At 43.6% G+C, this 27,887-nt stretch overlaps 1 protein-coding gene across 1 annotated transcript in view; it reads left to right on the plus strand.

The window, feature by feature from the left end:
* The window catches only part of LOC119973789 (mucin-2-like), a 160,677-nt gene that overhangs the window by 124,213 nt on the left and 8,577 nt on the right, over positions 1 to 27,887 (plus strand). Inside the window, exons 85-95 of the mRNA XM_038812213.1 lie at positions 1,626 to 1,685; positions 1,815 to 1,868; positions 9,904 to 10,772; positions 12,475 to 12,646; positions 12,763 to 12,995; positions 14,600 to 14,783; positions 16,436 to 16,652; positions 19,519 to 19,697; positions 26,303 to 26,372; positions 26,529 to 26,635; positions 26,761 to 26,792. Of these exons, the coding sequence (XP_038668141.1) occupies positions 1,626 to 1,685; positions 1,815 to 1,868; positions 9,904 to 10,772; positions 12,475 to 12,646; positions 12,763 to 12,995; positions 14,600 to 14,783; positions 16,436 to 16,652; positions 19,519 to 19,697; positions 26,303 to 26,372; positions 26,529 to 26,635; positions 26,761 to 26,792 (2,177 nt within the window). The remainder of the gene's footprint in view (positions 1 to 1,625; positions 1,686 to 1,814; positions 1,869 to 9,903; positions 10,773 to 12,474; positions 12,647 to 12,762; positions 12,996 to 14,599; positions 14,784 to 16,435; positions 16,653 to 19,518; positions 19,698 to 26,302; positions 26,373 to 26,528; positions 26,636 to 26,760; positions 26,793 to 27,887) is intronic.

A 27,887-nucleotide genomic window follows, 5' to 3' on the forward strand; every position in this document is an offset into this window, starting at 1 on the left:
CAAAGACTTTGCCCACTCCACATGCAATGGCAGGAATTTTCCTATGGCAGATAAATTAAACAGATATTTTGCATCAGCCTTCATTCTGGAGGACACAAGTAACATCCCAGAAATAGCTGTAAGTCAGGAAACGGAAGTGAGGGAAGAACTCAGAAAAATTTACAATTACTGGGGAAGTGGTATTGAACAAATTGTTGGGGCTACGGGCTGACAAGTACCTGGGTCCGGATGGACTTCACCCAGAGGTTTGAAAGGAGTCGCTATTAAGAGTGCTGATCCATTGGTTTTAATTACAATTTATGAAACTGCTTCTAATTCATATGTTTGTACATTCCTGAGAACCAGGCTTCGAGGAAGTTTAGAAGTGAGGCAGGCTTTGTGTCAGCCTTGATTCCTACTTTGGTGTTACCAAGCTGGATGTTAAACGGCAGACTGTCTTGGGAGTTCAGAAGTGTTACATTAAATGTTTCCAACAGCTAAAAGAGTTTGGGTCCTGTGGTACTGCCTATTGAATAGTTTGTTTCATGTTAAAATTCAATTTCTATGCCTCTGGCCAAAATCCGTTATTCACCATAGGAAATAGATGGTGGCTCTCAGTGCCTCCGTAGATAATACAATTTCCGATGATTGTTTCTGCTGCTTCTTTGTTTCTTTGATTGTAATGGGTCTACACAATGATGGGTATAAGATTGCACAGGATGAGGGTTGAGCTTTGCCGGACAATACCTGAACTATGGCCAACTTGCATATCCTGTGACCTGGAGTAGCCATGTTTCTGGTTCATGAATGTTCATTTTTAATTAGCAGAGAGTAAGGCTTCGTTTAATCAGTTTCATGCCTTATGGACATGACAAAGACATGAGCGACAAGTGTTATTTTTCAGCTTCAGCCCCTTGACAGTGAACATCCACTGGTTTGCTCTTCTGCCAGCTTTGTCCATTCCTGATCGAGGACAGAGATGCGTGGCTTAACTATTGAACAAATCTTCTTATGATATATTTCAAAAAGCAACTGCAAAAAACAAGTCTTCCATAAATAAGGAATCTTAAATTCAGCTTTGTGTTCCTGGTGAACGTGACATATATCAAAGGGTGATGTAATGGATTTTCCAGTTGTTGAATGGCTTCGTCATGTTCGGCATCACTGTGGGAAATTGGGGTGATGAGCGTTTATTATTTCGATCTACAGGGAGTGTCTCAAGATGGGTCTTCAGATATTCAGCTGTTGAGTAACTGAGAGCCCTGAGCTGAGTGTCCAGGGTATTGTTGCCTCCGCAACTGTGATACTTGTGTTCTGGTCTGAAGTTACATTAGGCTTTCAAAGTGCACTGGTATTTTAAGTGCCAGCACAGAATTGGATGAAGATGTGGAGGATGGATTCAGTGTCTCAAATATGAGCTTTCAAAATGGCTCCCAATTGGTGGAAAACTTACCTGTCATGCAGGTAGAATACACAGCTTACAGTGTGGCAGGATACTGGGCACCTGCAGCAGAATGTTTCAAACCCAGAGTTAGCTCTGCTTGTAATTTGTTGAAAAACTGGTGATTCTGTGGAAACTGTCTCAATACTGTCCCATTTCATCATTGAAAATAGTGATTGTAAATTATTTTCTTTATCTTCGGAAGAAACAACTTCAACACCAGTGACAACCAGTACATCTGTGTCCACTGCCAGCTCCACAACTAGTGAGTGATGTTTTCCTTCAATGACTATGGAACAAGATCAATCAAATAAGCTTATGTTGAAAATCCTGAATGTTCTTTAGAAATTTTAGTCAGAACCTTGTGATTTTAAATGCCTCTAATATTTTGCAGAGTTAACAAGTACAACAGGGTCAACAACTGCCTCAACCATTGTCACCATAACCGGTGAGTGATGTTTATCTTTCATTATAAATTGCGAGGACTTAAATACAATTGGTTTTATTATAGTTTCTGCTCCTTGTCAGTGAGAGTCAGCTCCCGTTCTCCCCCGGCATATTCCTCCATTCCACCTTGAGATAAATCTTTATTCGCCCAATGTTGAAAAAAGTTTTGCATCTTACTTTGTATAGCCACCTAGAGCACGCACATTATCTTCAATAAATTTACTTCAGATCTGCCTCTCCTGTCTTCCTGAATGGAAGATATCTCAGATGGGTAATTAGATCAAGCAACTAAATTAAGCATAACATTACTTATAATGATGTAAGTCCTCAAGTTTGTTTACTATATAAGGCGCAAGGCACCAATCACTCATAAGGGATTGAGTAAACACAGTGTAGGTGTGACTGTTAAGACTATTAAGACTAGGCACATGAGAACATTATGCACAGGTATAAAGCATGAAAATATCAGAGCCGCTGTCTGCGCTCTGCTCAAACCACTGACTGTCACTGTCTGTGCGGAGTCTGCACGCTCTCCCTGTGTCTGCGTGGGTTTCCTCTGGGTGCTCCGGTTTCCTCCCACAGTCCAAAGACATGCAGGTTAGGTGGATTGGCCGTGCTAAATTGCCCTTATTGTCCAAAAAGGTTAGGAGGGGTTATTGGGTTACGGGGATAGGGTGGAAGTGAGGGCTTAAGTGGGTTGATGCAGACTTGATGGCCTCCTTCTGTACTGTATGTTCTATGTTTTATGTTCAATGATGACTAGTGATGTCCCTTAAATGGATATTCCAGCATCCCCCTTTCTTGGTAAAGGTCATTTACACCCTTCCAAAGAAGGATAACTACTTACAATGCATGTCCACGTTTAGTTGCCAATGCATGAATGCATCGAACTGGTGAATCTATGAGCCTCTAAAGTGAAAAAGATAATTTGCTGGTATGCCCAGATCTTATAATAGTAACATTGTCTGGAGGTTTTTTACATTGCTCATAGTGACCTTTGGGATTATCATTCTTGGATGTTGTTCCTAGCTGCTTTTGGGCTCATGTCCAAGAGGCAATAGGACTGCATGGTGGTTGGGGATGTGGAATGGATCTGATTAGACTTCAGTTATGCCTCACTGTTACATCTTTGGGTGGAATGACTTTGTCGGATCTTGGTTTTGAACAAATCCTCTTTACCTCGACTGGTTGTCACGTATCTTCTGTGGAGTCCTGGATTCAAAACTGTTGTTCCAACTGCGCTAGTGTTTTTATTGTGAATGTTGGTCATCTTCTCTTGTAGTTTTAAAACTTGCCCTTTACTTTCTGTGAAAGTAGAATTGGTAAGAGCAGGCACTGGTCTGGCAGACATGAACTCTTCCAGTGATGGAATTGTTGCTTGATTTGAATGTTCTGATGAGTGGATCAACAATTGGGGATGTACTTAGGACCTGTAATCATTGCTGAGCTGTAAGGATGTCACAAATTCTGTCTAGTAGCTCTGTGTTAGAAAAGTTACAGTCCAGTTCCTTTCCTCTGCATCTGCTGATGATGTGGTCAATGGATTCTGTAGGCCGTTATCGAAATGACATGAACTCTGGTCGATGAACGGGAACGTAGGAATAGGAGTAGGCCGTTCATCTCATCGAGTCTGTCCTGCCGTTTAATGAGATCGTGGCTGATCTGTGGCCTAACTCCATATACCAGCCTTTGGCTTAGTATCCCTTAATATCTTTGCTCAACAAAAATCCGACTCAGATTTAAAATTAACAACTGTTCTAGCTTCAACTGCTGTTTGCGGGAGAGAGTTCCAAACCTCTATAACACTTTGAATGAAGAAGTGATTCTGAACACCTCTCCTGAATGGTATCACACTAATTTATAGACCCTGCCCCCTAACTTTAGAATCTCCAATCAGTGGAAATAAGTATATCTTTACCTACTCTGTCTTTCCCTGTTAATATCTTGAATATTTCGATCAGATCATCCCTTAACCTTCTAAATTCTAGTGAAAACAGACCTAATTTGTGGAATCCGTCCTCGTAACTCAATCCCTGTAGTCCAGGTATCAGTTTAGTAAACCTTTGTTGCACCCCCCTCCAAGGCCAAAATATCCTTCCTAAGGTGTGCTGCCCAGAACTGCTTGCAGTGCTCCAAGTGGGGCCTAACCAGGGTTTTATATAGCTGCAGTATAGCTTCTGTGCCTTTATACTCCAATCCTCTGGATATAAAGACAAGTATTCCCTTAGCGTTTTGATTATTTTCTGCTCTTTTTTGTGGCATTTTAAGGATTTGTGCACCTGAAGCCCTAAGTCGCTTGTGGACATCCACTGTATCTAACCTCTTTCCATTTAGAAAGTACTCTGCTCTATCCATTTTTTGGTCCGAATTGGATAACATCAAACTTCCTTACATTAAATTCCATCTGCCACAATTTTGCCCATTCACCAAGAATGTCAATGTTTCCTTGGAAACTTCTGCAATCATCTACAAGTTTGCTGACGATACGTCCATAGTGGGCCAGAAATCGAATAACAAGAGAGTCAGATTACAGGAGGGAGACAGAGAACCTAGTGGAGTGGTGCAGCAACAACAATCTATCCCTCAATGCCGGCAAAACTAATGAGCTGGTCAATGACTTCAGGAAGCAAAGTACTGTACACACCCCTGTCAGCATCAACGAGGCCGAGGTGGAGATGGTTTTCAGTTTCAAATTCCTTGGGGTGCACAGCTCCAAAAATCTGTCCTGGTCCACCCACGTCGCGCTACCACCAAGAAAGCACAACAGCGCTTATAATTCCTCAGGAAACTAAGGAAATTCAGCATATCCACATTAACCCTGACCAACTTTTACAGATGCACCACAGAAAGCATCCTATCTGGCTGCATCACAGCCTGGTATGACAACTGATCGGCCCAGGACAGCAAGAAACTTCAGAGAGTCGTGAACACCACCCAGTCCATCACACAAACTTGCCTCCCATCCATTGATTCCATCTACACCTCCCGCTGCCTCAGGAAAGCGGGCAGCATAATCAGAGACCCCTCCCACCCGGCTTACTCACTCTTCCAACTTCTTCCATCGGGCAGGAGATACAGAAGTCTGAGAACACACACAAACAGACTCAAAAACAGCTTCTCCCCGTTGTTACCGGCCTCCTAAATGACCCTCTTATGGACTGACCTGATTAACACTACACCCTGTATGCTTCATCCGATGCCGGTGCTTATTTAGTTACATTGTATACCCTGTGTTGCCCTATTATGTATTTTCTTTTATTCCCTTTTCTTCCCATGTACTGAATGATCTGTTGAGCTGCTCGCAGAAAAATACGTGACAATAAACAAATCCAATCTAATCCAATCCAATCATCTGGCCTGTCGACAATGCTACCTAACTTTGTATCATCAGCAAATTTGGATATGTGACTTTCTGTGCCATCACCCCAGTCATTAATGAACAATGTGAATAAGTGAGGCCCTGTCACAGATCCCTGTGGTACACCACAAGCCACCTCCTGCCAATTAGGGTAATTAGCCATTATCCCCACTCTCTGTCTCCTGCCGCTCAATCAATTTCCTACCAATGTCAATAATTTGCCCTCAACTCCATGGGCTTCCACCTGTGTTAACAATCTCTTACGTGAAACTTTATCAAATAACATCCATAAACATTCCCCTGTCCACTTATCTCAGTCACTCTTCAGAAAATTCAATAAGATTTGTCAGCATGACCTTCCCTTCACAAATCCATGTTGACTTTCCCCGATTGACTGAAAGTTTTTGAGATGTTCAGTTATCCAATCCAATTATAGGCTCCAGCAATTTCCCCACCACAGATGCTAGGCTAATTGGTCTGTAATTCTCTGGTTTCCGCCTTTCACCCTTGCTAAAAAGTGAAGTGACATGTGCAATTTTCCAATCCAGTGGGCCTAATCCTAAATCTAGGGAACTCTGAAAGATTATAGTTGGGACATCTACAATGTGCTTCCCTATTTCCTTTAAAGCCCTCAGATAAACTATCAGGTCCTGGGATATGTCACTCTAGTTCCATTAATTTTCTCGTTACTGATGCTGTACTTTTTGTTCATTGCATTAAATCCCTGTCCCCTATTGATTTTTAATTTTTTGGGGACTTCCGGCAAATTATCCTCTTTTTCAACAGTAAATACTGAGGCAAACTAATTGTTCAACATGCCTGCCATTTCCCCATTATCAATGACAATATCTCTATTTCCAGCTTTTAGTGGGCCTACATTGCTCTTGACCACCCTTTTTCCCTTTATATAACTGTAAAATTCTTTTTGATTTTCATAATCCCTTTTAGTAACTCTTATAAGCTGCTTTGTGGTCCTGTTCTTGTCTTTGTATCTATCCCATTCGTCCAGATCTGTGATGTGTTTTGCATTTTTGTAAGCCCTTTCTTTTAGTTTTATGCTGTCCCTAACCTCTTTCGGTGTCCATGGCTGTTTTTTTTTGTGAAGTGGGGCTTTTCCCTCTCAGGGAAATATATCCGCTCTGTATCTGGTTAAATATTTCTTTAAATATTCTCCACTGATCTTCAATCGTCTGACCCATTAACAGATCTTCCCAGTTTACCGTGGGCAGTCTCTGTCTCTTCCCGTTACAGTCAGCCTTACCCAAGTCTAAAATTCTAATGTCTGAATCGTGCTTTTTACCTTCAAATGCTACACTGAATTCATCATGTATTGATCACTATTTGATAAATGTTCACGCACAGTTAGGCTACTAATTAAATTTGACTCATTAGTCATAATTGAATCTAATATTGCCTGACCCCCTTCTTGTATCTGGAAGATATTGCTGCAGGAAACTATCCCGGATGTATTCCAAAAATTCACTACCTTTTTGACAGATGCTTGTCTGCCTCTCCCAATCTCTGTGTAAGTTAAAATCCACCATCAATACTATTCTACATTTACACAATTTAACACCTCAGAACTGGTACCAGGGATCGATCACAATACCCATTACAGTTTTTGATCCTTTTTTGTTCCTCAGTTTCACCCATATGGTCACCACTAGATGCTTTCCCTTCTTTATATCCTCCCTCACCATTGAGATGATAGTACTTCTAATCAGTAAGGCTACTCCAACCCCTCTGCCATCTTTCCTGTCCCTCCTGTAAACGTTATAACCAGGTATGTTTAGTTCCCCGTCCTGACCATCCTGCAGCCATATCTCTGTAATAGTCTCCATCTGCAGCTCATCTAGTTTATTCTTTACAGTCCATGCATTAGTGTATATAACTCTTAATTGGGCTATGACCCCAAATCTATCCCTTATTTGTTTGTTTATTAATTTTCTCTTTTGGTTTAACCAGTATACTTTTTGTAGTTTTGCCATTTGCTACAGCGCCTGACTATTTGTTTGCTATTTGCCCTGCTACTTGTTTTTGGAACTGTATTGGCCTCCCCATTCCACCCCGCCCCCCCCCCCCCCCCCCCATTCACTAGTTTAAAGTCCTTGTGACCACCCTAGTTATCCTTTCCACTAGGGCGCTGGTCCCAGATCGGTTAGGTGGAGACCGTTCCAACGATATAGATCCATCCTGTCCTAATACTGATGCCGATGTCCCAAGAAATGGAACCCCTCTTTCCCACACCACCCTTTCAGCCACATGTTTACTTTCCTAATTTTCTCATCCCTATGCCAATTTGCATGTGGTTCAGGTAATAATCCAGAGATTATAACCCTTGAGGACCTGTTCTTCAATTTTGGTCCTCGTTCCTGATATTCCCCAAACAGGTCCTCTTTCGTACTCTTGCCTATGTCCCAACATGGACCATACCAACTGGATTCTCCCCCTCCCTCTCCATTATCCTTTCAAGCCAGTTAGAGATGTCCCTCACCCTGGCACTGGGCAGGCAACATACCACGCAGGACTCTAGGTCCTGCTATCAGTTCCACTAATTATGGAATCCCCTACCACTACCACTTGTCTTTTTGCTTTCCCCACTTGAATGGCTACCTGTACCCATGGTGCAGAGGACAGCTTACTTATCCTTCCTACTGTCTTTTTCCTCATCCACACAGGGATAAAATAGCTCATACCTGTTGGGGAAGGTCAAGAGCTGAGGCTCCTCCATTTCTGAGTTCAGGATCCCTCTCACTTGCAGTCACGCCCTGACCACTAGTCAAATTTGAGACACTTTGGGATGTGACTGCCTCCTGAAACACAGTGCTCAGGTAACGCTCCCCCTCCCTGATGTGCCGCAGTGTCTGAAGCCCAGACTCTTGCTCAACTCTGAGCTGAAATTCCGGAGTTACAAGACTTGCTGCAGATGTGGTCACTGTAGAACGCAATGGTCTCTACAGCTCCCACATCATGCAGCAACGGCACATCACCTGCCCAGCCATCTTCACTTAGTTCATTCGTTTTTCAAATTTATTTTTTTTTCAAATTTACTGCAGATTCCCTACCAGCCAGTCAGGTCACAGCTTTCCAGTGACATCACCTTTATCAGATTTTTTTTTAGCTTTAGTGAATCACCGAGGTAAGTTTTTTATACTTACAGCTCCCATCCTCCGCCAACTGGGTCCACGCCAGCTCTACTCCCTGGTGACTAGGCCGTGTGTCCCAGAGGTACGTTTTTTGTACTACAGCTCCGATGCTCTGGCCCTCTGGATGTACTCCAGCCCAACTCCCTGGTGATTAGGCCGCGAATCCCCAAAGTCATTTTTTTATACTTACGGCTACGATGCTCCGCCCCTCTGGATCTACTCCAGCTCCGCTCGCCAGTGGCATGCGGATGGGACTGAGAGGCTATGCACTGAAATCACACCATGAGGGATCCAGCTGCTTACCAGCTCTCTATTGGAGCACTAGCTCAATGCTGAATCTCCTAGGCTTTTCTATAAAGGCAGGATGCTATGTTTTCAACATCCTCCCACACTGCTACAGTCTGCCCCAAACATTGAGGTTGTTCTCAATCAATCTAGCACCATCTAAAGCTGTTCACCATGTCGAGCCAGTACTTAATCTTGCTGCCAACTGTCATTGCAGCACTACCACCACGTTGTGTTCTTATAATGTCTGTATTCAAGTTAGGATAGGCTCTCATGGCAGCAACATATCTGATATCAGATCTTTCTCCTCCTTCCTATAATTCTGGGAAATAATTGAGATTGTTGTATTTCTTACCAATGAGCATTAGAGCAAATTGCTCGAATTAAACAGTTGGTGACATTTTTGCTTCCTAACCACAATTCTGTTCTTTGCAATGTTTGCAGCTGCTATTTTGGCCCAATTCATTAGTACCATCTCCACTGAGGTTTGTTGACTTTTTCAGTGCGGTCTGCCTTCAGATAAACACCCAGTCTGCTCTCTCTCTCCTCTCCCCCCCCCCCCCCCCCCCCCCCCCACCCACAACCTCCAAATTAGGAAAGTCTTCAGTGGGGAGGGAGGGGGGATGAATAACAATTCATCAATTTGTTCTTGGAACAACATCCTTTGGTGCACCTAGTAATAGTGCAATGAGCTGAGCCTGGCATTTCTAACAGTGGTAGTCACGAAGCAGCAGAGGTGGGATGCAGATGCTCATGACTCTTGTATCTAGGTGTCCCTGACTTAAAAATAGAAAGCCACAAGTGTCTCTTCGTGCATTCTCTATCAGCCTCTACTGGTCAGTGCTTATTCACTAATGTCTGCAATACACTTTGTTGCAAGGATTAATGCTTTTGTGCCCCAAAGCATGTCAGAACGCTGTAACGTTTCAGATTCCCACTTTCCCAAATCATGCTGTTGATAACATTTTTCTGATATTAGTAGAGGAAATACATCTGCATGCCTTTAAGTATCAAAGGAGCACTGCAGCTATTAGATTACAATTGCTTATTTTCTGATTATATCTGTGTCTACAAATCAATAGTGTCAAATTATTCATTGAGAGAGATATACCAAAGTACTGTAACTTTTGCAAACGATTGTCGTTTCATAGCTTTGCAGGTGAAAGAAAATGAGCTTTTGAAAATACCGTAGCAATTATCTGTTATTTCTTACCATGATAATTGTTGCGTTCTCCTTTATTTTGCAGAGGTTCCTTGCAATGGCGCGTGGTCAGGCTGGGTTAATAACTACACTCCAACCCTTTCACGTGATGTTCTGGATCGTGAACCGTTGGATCCAATTCGTAACACTGTGTGTAGTTCTGCTACAGACAAGATTGCTCATATTCAATGTGAAGCCCTCAGGTTCCCTGGGTCTCCGATTAACCAAACTGGGGACATTGTGTCATGTGACTTGAATGATGGATTGGTGTGCCACTCACCAGCTCCTAGCTCGTTTATCTGTTTTGACTACAGAATTAGAGTTTGCTGTGAGCCAAGCGGGATCACAACTCCGCCAACCACAACTACGACTGTCTCCACAACTACCACTGTCTCCACAACCCCGCCAACCACAACTACGACTATCTCCACAACAGCCCCTGTCTCCACAACCCCGCCAACCACAACTACGACTGTCTCCACAACAGCCCCTGTCTCCACAACCCCGCCAACCACAACTACAACTGTCTCCACAACTACCCCTATCTCCACAACTACGACTGTCTCCACAACAGCCCCTGTCTCCACAACCCCGCCAACCACAACTACAACTGTCTCCACAACTGCCCCTATCTCCACAACCCCGCCAACCACAACTACAACTGTCTCCACAACTACCCCTATCTCCACAACTACGACTATCTCCACAACTACCCCTATCTCCACAACCCCGCCAACCACAACTACGACTGTCTCCACAACTACCCCTATCTCCACAACTACGACTGTCTCCACAACTACCCCTATCTCCACAACTACGGCTGGCTCCACAACTACCCCTATTTCCACAACTACGGCTGTCTCCACAACTACCCTGCATGAAGAATGTTTCTGTAATTCTGACCCGCCAAGAAAGGTAACTATATTCTGACTAATTTCTCTTAAGTGACATAATACTTGAAGACAATTATATTTGAAATAAGTGGACCACTTTCTTTTATACAGCAGTAGCGTTTGTTGCATATCCCATGTCTGTCCCTAGTCATTGTCACAGGCTGAACCAGCCTGTTCACACCCTTAGTGACCTACTTGACCTGTAACTGCACTCCTAAACCATTTTCCTTCCATCACCAGTGTTGTTCATTATCATTTGATGTGCCTCTGATTCAGCTCTTGGTTATGGAAACTTTCACCAGTGCTTCTATTACCTCTGGACTCAACTCTTTTAAAACTATCCTGACTGGTCTCCTATCTTCCACCTTCTATAAACTTGAGCTCATCCAGATCTCCACTTCCCCTGTCCACCTCACATCAAGCCTAGCTTATCGAACACCCCTGTGATTGCTGACTCTACGTGGGCCCTTGCTTCACCAGTGCCTGAAGTATATATTTTTCATCCTCATGTTCAAACTCCTTCCAGATTTACCCCTTCCCGTTTCTGTAACATCCTCCAGCCCTACAAAAATTTGCAATCTTCCCATTCCTCCAACTCTTTCCTCTAACATATCCACATTCCCTTCACCCCATCATCAATCCCTTCATCTATCTAGATCCTATGTTCTGGAATCATGCCCTTGTCACCTCTTTCTCCTTCTTTAAGAGCTTCACTAAAAGTTACATCTCGAACCAATCTAGTATTAATCACCCCTGCTATTATTGTCAACTTTTGTTCAGTTATACTTCTCCTGTGAAGTATCTTGGTGAACATTTTCCAGGATTAAAGGTACTTCAAACTTTATGTTGTGGCCGATGTTTTTTGCTATGTTTGTTATCAGTCATTGTTGTAATGGAAGCAATCCCACTTGGACGTTTACTCTCACTAAAAACACACAATCATCTCTTCAACTCATTTTTACCTATATTCTTCACCTTACGTCTCTGCTACCTTTTTGCCACCACTAGTTTGAAATACTTTCAACTATTGATGATGACTAGGCTGACCAAATTAGGAAACTTTGATATTTGGGCATCCATCTGTCTGAATTGATTAAGGTGCTACAGGCATGTTACATTTCACCATGACATGTTCAGCACAACCCAAATATTAATATAGCAAACTGAATGCTTGCTTTCCAAGTTAACTTCATAGTAAGCCGCATGTAGGAATCATAGAAACCTAACTCATAGAATCATAGAACTCCTACAGTGCAGAAGGAGGCTATTCAGGCCATCGAGTCTGTAGGACCCTCTGAAAGAGCACCCACTCCCCCACCCTGTCCTGTAACCCCAACTAACCTGCACATCTTTGGACACGAAGGGGCAATTTTATCATAGCCAATACATCGAGCCTGCACATCTTTGGACTGTGGGTGGAAACCGGAGCACTGGGAGGAAACCCACGCAGACACAGGGAGGACATGCAAACTCCACACAGACAGTCACCCAAGGCCAGAATCAGACCCGGGTCCCTGGTGCTGTGAGGCAACAGTGCTAACCACTGTGCTACCGTGCCGCCCAAGTGATGCTCTGGCTTCTTTGACTTGTTATAATTAAACACCCAGACAAGACACAGAGAATTGTCTTTCTTTTCACATGCAACAACATGAAAATGACGACAGAACGGTTCGGCTAATTGGAATGCTTGCTGATGTATTAATTTGTTTGTTACCTTTTCCCAGTGCAATGAAACATGGCGAGAGAACTGTGCGACCTTTACTTGTGTTATAGCACAAACATATGAAATTGCGAATGTTGCCTGTGAACGGCCTGTGAAACCTACATGTTACAGTGGGTTAGAACCCGTCAATGTCGCAACTGAAAATGGCTGCTGTTCAACATGGGAATGTGACTGTAGGTACTTCTTTGATTAATTCAAAATCATCTTTCATTAAGTTCCAACAGGAAAGATATTTACATCGGTTATGATTATTAACTGAATCTTAATTGCATTTTCTTTTTCATTTTAGGCGAATGTCATGTATGGGGAGGTTCACATTACCGTACCTTTGATGGGCTATACTATAACTTCTTTGACAATTGTTCATATGTTCTTGTGCAAGAAGTATTGCCAAGATACAATTTTTCTGTGATTATCGACAATGATCATTGCATTCCACCAAGACACAAGTCCTGCCCCAAAATACTAATTATTAACTACAATGGAAATGTCATCCATTTTTCAACTAAAGGAACAAAAATGGTAAGTACTAATGTGTGTTTAGACATGCAGAGCAACACCACATAATTATTAGTCAGTGTCAAGATTCTGGTTTTATTCGATTTTTATATCATTAATTGAAGATTGATGTCTGGCGAAGCCAAAGCAGTAAATTCTGAGAACTGTGATTGTATCTATAGCCCAGATGAAGTTGATGAAGGAGTCCTCTCTGTGACAGCTTTAAGGATGCTGGTTGAATATAATAGTTGGGTAGCCTGAACTCTGTTTAAGTTGATGCGGGTCCATGACCCTAATATATATGATAGGGGGCTATATAGGACTAAATGCCAACATTATCTTGAGAGGTTTGCTTCCTGACAGATAGAATTTTTAATGGGATCCTCACACTGATTCAGCACAGGGACCTTTTGAGATCGGGTTGAATATGTGCGTGTGCAGAGTTAACTTTGTGCTGCATCCATCCTTTGCTTTTTTTCTGAATGCATATTTACTGACACGGAAAGCCACAAATGTAGACTTTTGCAAATTGAAATAACTATAGCAACAAACACTTGTAGAATTAAAGCTGTGGAACAGCCCACAGAAATCGATGAACAAGGACGCTGTATGTAATTGATACTCCTTTAACGTAGAGGACGGCATGGTAGCATGGTGGTTAGGACTATTGCTTCACAGCCTCCCGGGTCGCAGGTTCGATTACCTGCTTGGGCCATTGTCTGTGCGGAGTCTGCATGTTCTCCCCGTGTCTGCGTGGGTTTCCTCTGGGTGCTCCAGTTTCTTCCCACAAGTCCCGAAAGACGTGCTATGAGGTAATTTGGACATTCTGAATTCTCCCTATGTGTACCCGAACAGGCGCCGGAATGTGGTGACTAGGGGCTTTTCACAGTAACTTCATTACAGTGTTAATGTAAGCTTACCTGTGACAATAAAGATTATTATTATTACTGCTGGGAGGGAGTGGAGGAGATGTGAGACTAAGAAAGGGTGTTGGCTGCAGTTTTTGAGTTCCAAATGGCGCTATTGGCATCAAATCAGCATTGCCCATAGATTGACGTCACAAACTTCCTGCTCTGCATGCATCTCATGGATGTTAGCTGTGCCATACTACTTCCCACACCAAGATGATGTCTCGTGTGATTGTGGCAGAAGTATATGCATGTTCATTCAACACAGTTTTTGTTGTGTAACGGCACCCGTGGCACCCAAATATCAGGTGATGCGGAGTCCAAACACTGAGGAAAAGCTTTTACATGCAATGGGAATTCACTGCCTAAGTTGGAGGATGAGGCTGAAATGCTCCACTCATACACAAGGTACCTGGAGCTGCATTTGAAGTGATGTAACCTGCAAGACGAAGGACCAGATGCTGGAAAGTGGGATTAAAATGAACGGCTAGTATCTTTTCCCCTTTTTTTGGCTGGAGCAGACATGATGGGTTGAATGGCTTTTTTCTGCACCATAATTTTTCTATGGTTCCAGAATTCTGTTAGTTTCTGCAAAACTCTTGATTACTGGCAGACAAAACCTGATTATTATCATCACTGTGACAATAATTTGGGAATAGGTTCCTCGCCAACGGAATTGTCAAATGATTATTAACATGCTTTCTGTCAATTCTCCGATAGGTAACTGTAAATGGAGTGGCAGTGAGGATTCCATATCATGCAAAAGGATTTAACATTACAAGACATTGTCGCGGAGTGTCCATTTTTATCCCTGACATTCGAACCACTCTCGTTGTTCATCGTCACAATTTCAGGATTAAAATGTCAGAACACTACTTCTTGGATAACACCCAAGGACAATGTGGTATGAAATATTATCATAATGTAAGCTACAACAGCATCAACAACTTCTCTCTATACAGTGCCTTTAAATTAGGAGAACATTCCAGGATGCTTCACACAGCATGATAAAACAAAATATGACACCAAGCCACATAAGATATTCAGTCAGATGACCCAAAATGTTGTCAAAGAGGAAGTTTTAATAAGTGTCTCATAGGAGGAGAGTGAGATAGTGAGGATAGGGATGTGAAGAGATTTTATAACACGGAAGAGTATTTGAAAATCAGATGGTGCTTGACTGGGAGCCGCTGTAAGTCAGCAAGCACGGGGATGGCAGGTGAACAGGAATTAATGTGAGTTAAGGTAGTGGCACCAGACTTTTGTATCAACTCAGGCCTAAGGAGGATAGAAAGTGGGATTCTAGCCTAGACCGTGTTGAAGAATCAGCTATAGAGGTAACAAAGGCAAAGTTGAGGGTTTCAGCAGCATATATGTTGAGACAAGATGAAGTCAAGTGATGATCGGCAGCCTTTGTTTGATGAGAATTTGTGGTCAGGAGCTCATCTTGGGCTCCACTATGACAGCAAGATTGTTTGTCTGGTTTTGTTTCAAACTGTTGCCAGGGAGAGTAATGGAGTCAGTAGTTAAGCAACGGAATTTGGTACGGAGACTGAAATCAATGGCAGCAGTCTTCTCACTATTTAATTGTAGGAAATTTCCGCTCATCCAGCACTGGATGTCAGATAAGAAGTCTAATCATCTAGCAGCAGAGGAGTTAAGAGAGTTAGTGGTGAGCCAGAGCTAGGTGTAACCCGAGTAAATGTGAAGGCTGATGCTGTGTCATCAGATGATGACGCCAAGGGACAGCATGTAGATGGGAAATAAGAAGTGGCCAAGGGGAGATCCAAACGGATCACCAAAGATAATGGTGTGAAAGTGGGAAGAGAAGCCATTGCATGTGATACTCTGGATTGGATAGATAAGAATGGGGCCATCTAGCTGGAGACCAGTGGAGAGGCATTGGAGGAAGATAATGTAGGAAACCATGTGGCTGCGGGCGGGTCAAGAAGAATGAGGTGGGATAGTTTATCTTTGTCACAGGAGCTTGTCATTGGTGATTTTAGTAATCTGCAATAATCTGTCGAGACAGAAGGCTGACTGGAAAGGATTCAAACATGGAGTTCCAGGAAAGATAGGCATGGATTTGGGAGGTGACAACCCTTTGGAAAGGAAAGGGAGGTTGGAGATTGGGGTATATCAAGAAGCTACATCAATTACAATGTTAATTTAATGGGGGACTGCTGATTTAAAGAAGCATGGCACAGCACAATATCATGTTTTGATTTGTCTCGCAAAGAGCAGTACAGATATGCTAGGTACATAGCTGTAAACCTCTATGAAACATAGATTTAAGTTTGAAAGTTTCTCTACCATATTAACGTCGGGCATTTAGAAGGAAATTGATAAACTTGTGGTTTTAATGCTATTCAACCGCTTGTCAGCTTCTAGCGTTTTTCTCAATCTTCCCCCTTCGCGTAGCTGGAGCAAGCACTCACCTTTGATTGAGTTTAGCCTTTAAGACCTTGAGAAAAGTCAATTCCAGTTTAAATCATGACTCTGCACTAATAGTGGAATAGATTTTGCTCATTGACACAAACTATTTCCTTTGCACAGGTTCTTGTTCGAGAAATAAAAGGGACGATTGTGTAAGAAGGAATGGAAGGATCGAGCCTCTTGACTGTTGTCACAAAACTGCGCTTGACTGGAAGGTTGATGATCCTAGTGAACCATATTGTCAAGCAGCCCCTACAAATGTGCCTTGTGTCTTACCTACTACCATCCCACCACCATGTGAATTTGGGGAAACAGTATGTGATGCTATATCAGGAAAGTAAGTACTCTCTTCTGTCATTTCTTTGAAAATAAATAACAAAATCTATCCAGTTCTTCATTTCAAATAATTAAAAAAACATACATTTATATTTAACAAGCCAACAAGTGTTTTACCAGTGTTCTGAAGGCAGGCTGTGAAATGCAAAACCTTGTAAGATACCGGCAGAAGTCATCAGGAAGGGAGCCTGACCAATACTCCCAACAGCAGGACCCTCTGCTTTGTAGGAACCTGCTGACTGGGAAGCAGGCAGCCAATTAAATAGTTAACTGAATAATTATCTACCCCTTCCCAAACCTTCTGGCATTTTACTGGCTTTCGGACTAGAGGTTGCTCTGTGAAACAACTGCCAGGTAAACCCATTTTGACTTTTGCCATAAACCTGCACTTGACTGAATGGTTGATGATCCAAATGAACCACATTGTCAGCCAACCACGACAAACATGCTTTATGCAGTAACTCCTACCATCCCACCATGTGCATTTGGGATTCCTGGGCAGAAAGGGAACCCCCAATATGGCTGCTCCTTGACCCATGGCCAGCCTCTCAGCTGTGTCACTGTTAATCAAAGTGCACTCCTCTCCCCTCAGGACACTAAATAAAAATCTTACTTTGCTTTCAAGGGTGCCACGGAATAGAAGTGTCCTCTGCTTCTTCCAGCAGTCTTGGCAGTGTTCATTTCTATCAGTGACATGGCTGAGTACGATCAGCTCTTTTTTTTTTTTTTTTTTTTTATAAATTTAGAATATCCAATTCATTTTTTCCAATTAAGGGGCAATTTAACGTGGCCAATCCACCTAACCTGCACATCTTTGGGTTGTGGGGGTGAAACCCACGCAGACACGGGGAGAATGTGCAAACTCCTCACAGACAGTGACCCAGGGCCGGGATTCGAACCCGGGTCCTCAGCGCCGTAGGCAGCAATGCTAACCACTGTGCCACCATGCCGCCCACGATCAGCTCTTTGACTGGATGCCTCTCAGGTCTCCACCGGCCACTGGCATGAGGTCTGATACCGTGTTTGGTCCCCTTGGTGGGATAAATGTTTTGAAAGAATTCAGAACATACTTTTTTAAATCAAATTTTAAATTGCATAGCATGTACTTTCTAATTTGATCTAACCAATGAGAAAATGCAATAGAATTCTGTTGTGCAGGATAATTGTCCACTTTTTCACCAGTCATAGCAATCGAGGGCCACTTTTTAGTGGTTCTTTGCAAATATGATGCAGCTACTCATTTCCCTTTGTGGCCTAGTCTCACTCTCTCTTCCCATCTATTTGAGAGAAGCACCCAGTATTTCTCGGCACTGGTCATGAGGCGGAAGAGAGTTTAAAAACTTATACGCATCAATTTAAAGTGTTTTTGTTATTCATTTTGGGAAGTATTATTTTGATGTTGATGACGATAACATTAATAAAACCACTGTGTTATTAATTCAGTCATGGGCATCAGTCAGAGACATTTGAAAGAAAAACTTGACATAATCCTCATGCTAACAATGTCTAAAATTTTGTTGGTTGTCTTGCAAAGCTTGTTTGGAGTATCCATGTTATTCTGAACAGCCATAAAAGTAATTACACTAATTATGTGATATTAAGAATTCATAAGTCTGCTTTACACCAATATATGAAATTCTAATGTACAATTACTTAATCTTCTCTCGCCTATTTGAATACAGGCGTGAATCCTTGTAGATATAGTCTAATATCTGCTAAAATAGTGCAGTGAGGAATTTTGTACTCTGGCACCTCACAGCATAATTTAAGATCCTGAGGGACAGTGACAGGATGGATGTGGAGAGGATGGTTCCTCTTGTCAGAGAATCTAGCACCACGGGTCACTGTGTGTGGTATCTCTTATTTTCTAATAAGAGTCAGGTTCCGGTGGTAGGTTGAGATTGAATTTAGTGCAAAACTTGGTTAGTATGGTTTCAAATATAAACAAGAGAAACAAAAGGCCCAGAAGAGCAAAAGAAAGAGAACAATGGAAAGAGAAAAGCACCACGTGTACAAAGGGTTTTATACCTGCATGTTTATACCTGCAATGCCCCTTCATTGCTCTATAATGGCTTATAAATGCTGAATTGTGACTTCTGATTGGTGATCCATATCAGCATGCACACTTGTATCTAACTCACTGGTTGTGCTTAAATTGTTACAATATCACACTTGTGGTGTAGATTCTGAAAAGCTGATGTGTTCCCACAGTATACTTTCCCACAGACTCAATGTTTTAAATTGAGTTTCAATATTTCCCCATACTGTTTAACGACAAGGGTCGTTCATTTAAGAAAGAAATGAGGAGATTCCTTTCTCGCAGAGGGTCGTGTGTCTCTGGAACTCCCTCCTTCAAAAAGCAGTGGAAGCAGAGCTTTTGAAATGAAAATGAAATGAAATGAAACGAAAAGTGCTTATTGTCACAAGTAGGCTTCAATGAAGTTACTGTGAAAAGCCCCTAGTTGCCACATTCCGGCGCCTGTTCAGGGAGGCTGGTACGGGAATTGAACCGTGCTGCTGGCCTGCTTGGTCTGCTTTCAAAGCCAGTGATTTAGCCCTGTGCTAAACCAGCCTCGTCTGAACTGTCAAAAACCAGCTTTTGAACATTTTTAAGACAGAGCTGAATAGATTCTTGATTAACAAGGGAGCAAAAGTTATCAATAGACAGGAACATGTGATTGAGATTACAATCAAATCAGCCATAATCCTATTGAATGGCTGATCAGGCTCGAGAGGTCGCGTGGCCTACTCCTGCTCCCAATTTACATGTTCGGAATTTTATGGTTTGAAGCCTCTTTGGGAGGTAAATCATTTCAGCTTTTGTTATGTTACTGGTGCTTAAGTGGTATGACACTCTTATTCTGCAGTGCATTCAAAAGATGCAGAAACAGGCAAGAACTTACAAACTACATCAAGGCCTGTCAGTACGACCATTGCACGACGAATACGACAGAAATAGACTGTTCGAGCCTGGAAGCTGCTGCCATGATATGTAGTGCAGCGGGGATATGTGTCGACTGGAGAAACTCAACAAATGGATTGTGCTGTGAGTGCTATAAATCTATAGAATAATCCTCAATGCTTATGGTTAAATACTTTATATATATAGGTGCTTCTTCAAGTGCTTTGGTATTACGTCTTGATATAGAAATGATCAGAATAGTTTCAGGGGCCAGAAACTGAGCCTGATACCGAATTAATCACCATTCATCCTACAGGGCTAGTAATTGGATGAGGGCAAAATTATTTTAATTAGGAAAGACAATGCACTGACTTGCCTCCGACCAAAACTTCCTCTCAACGGGTGCCCCTATTGGACTGAGTGCACCCAAAATATGTTGTGCCTGATGTGATCAAAATTGGCTAAGCTCAGGTCAGTCATTATAATCGCCCTGTGGCCCATTTGTGAGAAAAATATTTAGCAGGTGTTGTCTCCATAGGTGTGGAAGAATGTCCATGCCTTGCTGCAGGCCTAAGCATTGATGGGTACCAGATCTGGGACATTGAGTGCTATTGTCCAAAAACATCAGGTGGAAAGCCTCAAGATCTGACCATGGGCGGCATGGTAGCACAGTGGTTAGCACTGTTGTTTCACAGCGCCAGGGTCCCAGGCTCGATTCCCGGCTTGGGTCACTGTCTGTGCGGAATCTACACATTTTCTCTGGGTGCTCCGGTTTCCTCCCGCAAGTCCCAAAAGACGTGCTGTTAGGTAATTTGGACATTCTGAATTCTCCCTCCTTAAACCCAATCAGGCGCTGGAGTATGGCGACTAGGCGCGTTTCACAGTAACTTCATTGCAGAGTTAATGCAAGCCTACTTGTGACAATAAAGGTTATTAAAAAAAATTAAAATCCTCCTATTGTCGTACCAACAAAATTGTTTGGTTAAATAACTGTGTAACCTTCGCCTTGCTGTACATTTGTGATGATGGAGTTTGACCCCTGAGGCTAGTATATGAAAATGAAAACAGTACCCATTTTATGCACCACAAGAAGAATGGGCAAAGATTTTATGGGCCTGACAGTGTCTTTCCTGCAATTTAGAGAACTGGTAGGGAACCCCTGTCAGTTCCGTGAGGGCGGCCCATTAAATTCCTTGGCCACTGTTTGACCTAGGATGCCAGGGGTGGAAATCCCGCCCGCTGAGAGCTGCCAGCCAATCAAAAGCCAGCAGATCTTCATTTCCTTTATCACCATTGCAAGAAATCTCAATGGAAGAATACAGAGTTGGACAAGATACCCAAACAGTTAAGAGTAGAAATTCTGTCACCATTGCTGGGGCAGGGGTGCTACAAGCTTTCTTGCACTGTGAATCTCACTTACGAGAAGAAACACAAGACTTGTGAGCATGTTGAGGCCTTGAAGCCCCTCGTTGGACCCTCTATTAATGTAGTTTATGAACATTCTTTGTTAACGTGGGAGCTGAGGAAGAAAAGGAGAATATTAATCATTATGTGATGGTACTGTAATGTCTAGTTGTGTCTTGTGAGTTTGGCAACTACAAGGGTGATCTCACCAGAGATAAGGCTGTCTTAAAAACAAGAGATCTGGCTGTGAGGGCGCAGCAGCTGAGAAGAAAAGCTTGCTCTGAAGAATGTTATGTGCAGAAGATCTGAGGTGACTAATCAGTAGCTGAAACATACTGACGGGAGAACCTACGAGACTATGCACTTGCAGAAAGGCAGTCCAAGCCTCCCAAGCACAAGGCAATAATGAAAAAGAAGGAGACATTTCAGATGGGCCAGCAGAAAGATCAAGGTGAGAGTAAGGATGTAAGTACTGTGGGGGAATACCACCACAAGAAAGAAAAGAAAGCATGCCCAGTGTGTGAAATGCAGTACTCCCAATTTGAATGACTTTTCACAGAAGTGTTTCACTAGAAAGTAGGTAAGTAAGTCGATAAGGATAGCTGCTGGAGGGATTTGGACAATGAGTCTAATGAATCTCTCCACACTGAGAACAGGTCGGTATCGTCAAGTGGAGTGTAGTTTTTGAGTGTTGGAATGATGCCTGCAGAAATGGAACATAAAGCTGGTGGAAATTGTCAGATAGTGGAACATTGTATTGGCCACAGAGGAGTCCAGACAAGAAAGAAAGCTGGCTTATTGCAAAGTCAACCATGTACACAGTGCAGGTCAGACCCCAGTCGGGGCTACACATGCTCGGCTCTCACCTGGGACAGCTTTTATGTTCAAATCCATTTGCTCCGTTGATGGGCCTCCGCCTCTCAGCTCGTATTCAACGAGGCTGACGGGAGGCTAATTGGTCCATCCCCGTAGGTCTCGTGCGGGTTATAACAAGCATCAGAGGTTTGCGTGAAGTTTTTAAAGGTGACCTGAATATAAACCAAGAGAGTATAAAGTTGACGCTCCATGAGGGAAAACTAAGCTGAGAGACCAATACAGTGGAAAGAAAGAAGAAATCAGTTGCAAATAGAGGACACCAAGCAAACTCCCCTCATCTCACCTGCAACAAGTTTACAAAATTGGACTGGCAACCCTCCGCATAGCGAAAGAGAAATATCCCAAGCACGGAACTGTCATGACTGAAAAAGCAAAAAGCTAAATCTGCTGAAGATAAGGACGAATCTGAAGAGGAATGCTAAAAATAGTGGCATGGTAAAAGTTCAGGCAGATTCCAGTAATGCCGATGAAGGTGATAAGGACGAAAATGAAGAAGCGAGTGAAGATGAGGAAGAATCTGGGAACGAGGTGCCCAGGAAAACTGGAGAGAGAAAGAAAGAGGCTCAAAATGCATTGACTCCAGCTCAGACGCAAAAGGCCGGAAATGATGCCTCCTTTACGCTATTTGTTGGAAGCATGAAGTGGAACTAAATAAAGAACTAAAGCCTGAATGACTTCTTCGGAAAAAACTTTCAGACTCAAAAGTCCTATTTATAAATAGCAGGAAATTCAGTGACATAGACCCCGATCTTGAGGCTCCATTAGCCATGGCCGCAAAACCCGTAACGTAATGGCTGTGAAATTTTGCAAGTGGCCAGAAAACTGGGGCGGGATTCTCCGAACCCCCGCCGGGTCGGAGAATCGCCAGGGGCTGGCGTCAATCCCGCCCCCACCGTGTCCCGAAGTCTCCGGCACCGGAGATTCGGCGGGGACGGAAATCGCGCCACGCCGATTGGCGGGCCCCCCGATTCTCCGGCCCGCATTGGGCCGAAGTCCCACCGCTGTCATGCTTGTCCCGCCGGCGTGGATCAAACCACCTACCTTACCGGCGGGACCAGGCGGCGTGAGCGGGCTCCATGGTCCTGGGGGGGGGCGCGGGGCGATCTGGCTCCGGGGGGTGCCCCCACGGTAGCCTGGCCCACGATCGGGACCCACCGATCCGAGGGCGGGCCTGTGCCGTGAAGGCACTCTTTTCCTTCCGCATTCATCGTGGTCTTCACGATGGCAGAGGCGGAAGTGACCCCCTCCTCTGCGCATGTGCGGGGTTGACGTCAGGAGCCGCTGACGCTCCGGCGCATGCACGGACTTCCGCCGGCCGGCGAAGTCCCTTCGGCCCCGGCTGGCATGGTGCCAAAGGCCATTCCTGCCAGCCGGCGGAGCGCCAACCACTCCGGCGCGGGCCTAGCCCCTCAATGTTAGAGCTTGGCCCCTAAAGGTGCGGAGACTTCCACACCTTTGGGGCGGCCCGACGCCGGAGTGGTTCACGCCACTCCATCACGCCGGGACCCCCCGCCCCGCTGGGTAGGGGAGAATCCCAGCCCAGGTTTGCACCAGCAAGATCTCCCTTTGACATGTACCCCGCTTCGCCACGTAATCTGGTTCATGCCCAGAAAGGGCGTGGACCTGATTTCCATATATATTAATAAATTTAAATGTGATTATTGGGCTTGACGCCATTGCGACTGTCACGATGCACCCTCCCCCAAGTGGCATCACGTCACACGCCTACGTTCAAAAGTGAAAACTAGTCATGATGACCATGCTGGTGAATGCGGTGATGCCTGTAGGTCCCAGGCACTGTGGGGCAAAGCTTGGGAGTTGGCCCCCAGCACCTTGGCAATGCCACGGGAACAGGATCAAAGGGGAAGTGTCGAGCGGGCTCCGGAAGGGGGAAATTATCCTCATCCATGGGGGGGTCCCTTATATATGGTGGTGGGGAAGAGGGAAGCCCCGATGCCTGGGGAGGGGGGAAGAAAGGAGAGATCCGATGTCTGCGAGGTGAGGGGAAGAGCCACGATGCATTGAAGAGGGCGGGAAAGGGAGAGCCTGTGAGGATGGGGGTGGAGGAGGGAGAACCCCGATGCCGGGGGGGGGGGGGGGGCAGTGATGGAGAGCCCTGATGCCTGTGAGGGGGCAGGGGTGGGGAGCACCCTGATGCCTGCAAGGGGGAGGGAGAGAGGAGAGCTGCAATGCATGCAAGGGGGATGCTCCAATGTTGGCATTGTGGTGGGTGAAGGGGGTGCCCCGAAACCTGTATGGTCATCCTGATCTCCATGTGGGGGGTGGTCCCGATCTCCATGGTATAGAGGGGTGGGCCTTAAATTTAGCTTTGAGATCAAGGTGCCCTTTAGAAACGGTGCCCCAATCTCAGAATGTCGGCTTTGTTGGTATGTTTTGACCCCACCACTCCAGCTCACCCTCGCCAGCACTTTGAAATTGCACAAACTGCTGTTAAATCTGGTGAGAAAAGATGACTGTAAAGCTGGTGAGTTTCACGCAGCTGTTCTCCAATAATCCAACACTGCAATTTTGAAAAAGATTGCACCCATGGACCTTGAGAAGAGCAATTAGAAAGTGAATTGGAATTCAATGGAACCCTCGGGAATTGCAGTAAAATGTGACAAAGCACATGGAATAGAAATCATTGCGGGTAGCAAAAGAGAAAGACGCTACAGGACCTTGTTTGTGAAAAATCTCTCATTTAAGATAACTCAAGATGTCGTCAAACAGAATTTTGAGGATGCTGTTGACAGTAAAATACCTGCTTCTCAGGATGGTTCAGGGACTCGGCGCATTGCATATACTGACTGAATTTGAAAGAGAAGCAGCTGCAGATACAGCATTGGAATAGATACAAGGCAGTGAGATTGAGCATACGGTCATTGTTATCAATCTTACTGACGATAAGGTGGATAAACGCAACTAAATTCTGATGCATTTGTTGTAAATAACTTGGTGTATTCTGCAACACGAGAAACCCTGCAAAGTATTTGTGAAAATGTTCATTGATCAAAACACCAGTAAAGAACAGCAGACTAAAAGTATTTGCATGTGTTAAATTTGAACCTTGGAATATTGCGCACAATTCTGGTCGCCACACTACCAGAAGGATGCGGAGGCATTCGAGAGGTTGCAGAGGAAGTTTACCAGGATGTTGTCTGGTCTGGAGTGTGTTAGCTATGCGGAGAGGCTGAATAGACTTGGGTTGTTTTCATTAGAACAGATGAGGTTGAGTGGTGACCTTATAGAAGTGCACAAGATTATAAGGGGCATGGATAGAGTGGATGGGCAGGCACTCATTCCCAGGGTGGAGGAGTCAGTTGCCAGGGATATAGGTTTAAGGTCCGTGGGGTAATGTTTAGGGGAGATGTGCGAAGCAGGTTTTGTTTACACAGAGGGTGGTGAGTGTCTGGAACAGGTTGCCTGGGGAGGTTGTGTAAGCAGATACATTAACGGCGTTCAAAAGCATCTCAACAAATACATGGATAGAAGGGTATAGAGATTTATGGCACTAGGAAGTGCTGAGGATTTTGGCCAAGGGTGGTATCATGACTGGTACAGGCTTGGAGGGCCAAAGGGCCTGTTCCTGTGCTATATTGTTTTTTGTTCTTTGTATTTCTAACGAATCTGCGAATCACAGCACAACAGAAAATGAAGGGACAGCTGTGAGACTGGATTTCAGAAAATGAGGACATAAAATTGGTGATGGTCACCAATTTAATGAGTGTTGTAATTTAATGAGGTGGCGTGGACCCGTTCCTCCAGCTCAAAGATCACAGGGCGCCCATCTGCTCCAGACAATGTTTGATTAGCCATTAATTGAGTTGACGCAGAACTTCAGCCTCTCATATCAAGGCAGCAAAATGATGCAGAGAATATAGTTGCATCCTCCCGCCTCGTGTTACGCTGAACTGCACCAAGATGAAATGGGATGGAAGGCCAGTGTTATTGGTCTCTGCTTCTTGCTTGGCTTGTCACTTGCCACATCACTCTGCTCTGTGGTAAAGTAGAAATAAAATAACCCCAATCAAATTATACAGGAATAATTAGAGTAAAATTACAAAAGAAAGAAATTAGTAGAGGGTTAAGAGAAAATGTATAATCCTCCCTTTTAGGAAGCTTTAAATAAAGTCCTGCATAAGAGCTCTGCAGCTCAAGTGCAGTAGCATTAGGCTCCAGAAAGAAGCAGTAAATAATTCATTTAAAAAAAGCTGTTACTTTAGTCAAAAATACTTTTGATTCTTTTCCAGTGTTCAATAGCGATAAAAAATTGTACTCAACTTTAAATGCAAAATGCATTCCACCTGGGGGCAGGTATGTGCATTCCACCCAGGTGCAGGTATGTGCTCAGCACACAGTCAGTTTATTTCATTTAGAATTTTTATCCAACCAGCCTAACTGCGTCTGACTGCCTGTGAAGACTTTAATAACGTGAATATTTTGAAAACTTTGCCTATTCTTTACTTAAGCCTTCAACTGTTCAAGAGGTTTCGTCTACAGAGCTTGCTCCAGATTCAATCACGATTATTGTAAGGATGGGTAAGTGTTTGTCAACCAACTGCTTTTCATGATAGATCTTTATATTTTGAAGAAATGCTTTTGATAAACGCTGTTTTAAAAAAAAATCATTAGAATTTCCTTCATTACTGTGAGATGTGAATAAGCATATCAAATAACAACGATCTTTATTTGCAGCGAGAAGATAAATGGGGAGAGATTTGCTGAGCGCACCGAAGGCTGTTTCTGCCCACGGGAAATGATGCTATCTGAAGATGGGACCCAATGTGTTCCGTCATGTACTAGTGAGTTGCCCTGTTTGTACGAAATATGTAATTATTTGTAAATTACAGTTAAAACATTAATAAACACTTTGCACCAGCAGCAAAGAAACACTCATTTAACAATATGACAACTTTTGTTTCTGCAGGATGCAAAGACCTTTCAGGGAACCTAAGACAGGTGGGTGCCTCAGCTTTATTGCATTACTGATTTCTATCTTTTAAAGCAAACTTCTCTCCTGTGATGACAATGTCCTGCATTAGAGCAGAATTTCACTCAGCATTCTCAGTAAGATACTCAAAATTCTTTCAGCTGCAATCTCATTAAACATTTCTCTGGATTTTACTATTCTGGGGCCACAACAGATACGTAAAATCTCAACAATCCAAACTGTAATATTAGGCAGTAATATGGTAAACCTATTCCAATTGTACAACATGGTTTAGACTGTTGCAGCACTGAAGGAGGTCATACAGTTGATCAAGACTATGCTGTCTCTTTGAAAGAGTTAGCCAATAAGCTCCACTTCTTTGCTCTTTCATTACAAAATTCTCCTTCTCCAAATATATTGCTAATTCTCTTTTTAAATTGAATCTCTTTCTATCACCCTTTGAGATCATGCATTCTAGGTCAAAATAATTTATTGCATAAAATATTTTTCCTCGTTATTCCCCAGTTCTGTTGCCAATTATCTGAAATCTATGTGCTCTGGTTTACTGATGTTACTGCCAGTGGAATAGTGCTTCCTTACGGGCTGTATAAAAACTCCTGATAACTTATTAGTCTATAGTTATACTGTCACTTTTGAGTCAATGCACTGCAGCTTTTCCTATGGGGAGACAAAAAGTTGAGAATTTAACTCGGCCATCAACCCCCGATCTCCTTCCAGAATGCACTGCCATGTATGTGTATGTGTCAGTATTTGTTTATCTCTGATCTGAGTCCCTAATGCAAATGTTTACCTAGATCTGCCATTTGCTCGATCTTTGCACATTGAACATCACTCGACTTGCTTTGTTTCCTAATTTTTGGTATTCATCTTAAAACCGCCTTTATTTCCCAGAAAGTTATTCGAACAGGAGCGAAAGACTGGATTTTCCGATCTGCCAGCCACACGCTTCTTTACGGCGTGCCATTCGCTGGCCGTTGGATTCTCTACTCCCACCGCTTGTCAATGGGATTTCCCATTGAAGCCATCCCATGCCCCTGGGAAACCCATGGGTGGGATTGTACTGCTGACAAAAACAGAGAATCCCAACGACCGGAATGAGAAAC

This window comes from Scyliorhinus canicula, chromosome 11, assembly GCF_902713615.1.
Source record: "Scyliorhinus canicula chromosome 11, sScyCan1.1, whole genome shotgun sequence".
Lineage (NCBI taxonomy): Eukaryota > Metazoa > Chordata > Chondrichthyes > Carcharhiniformes > Scyliorhinidae > Scyliorhinus > Scyliorhinus canicula.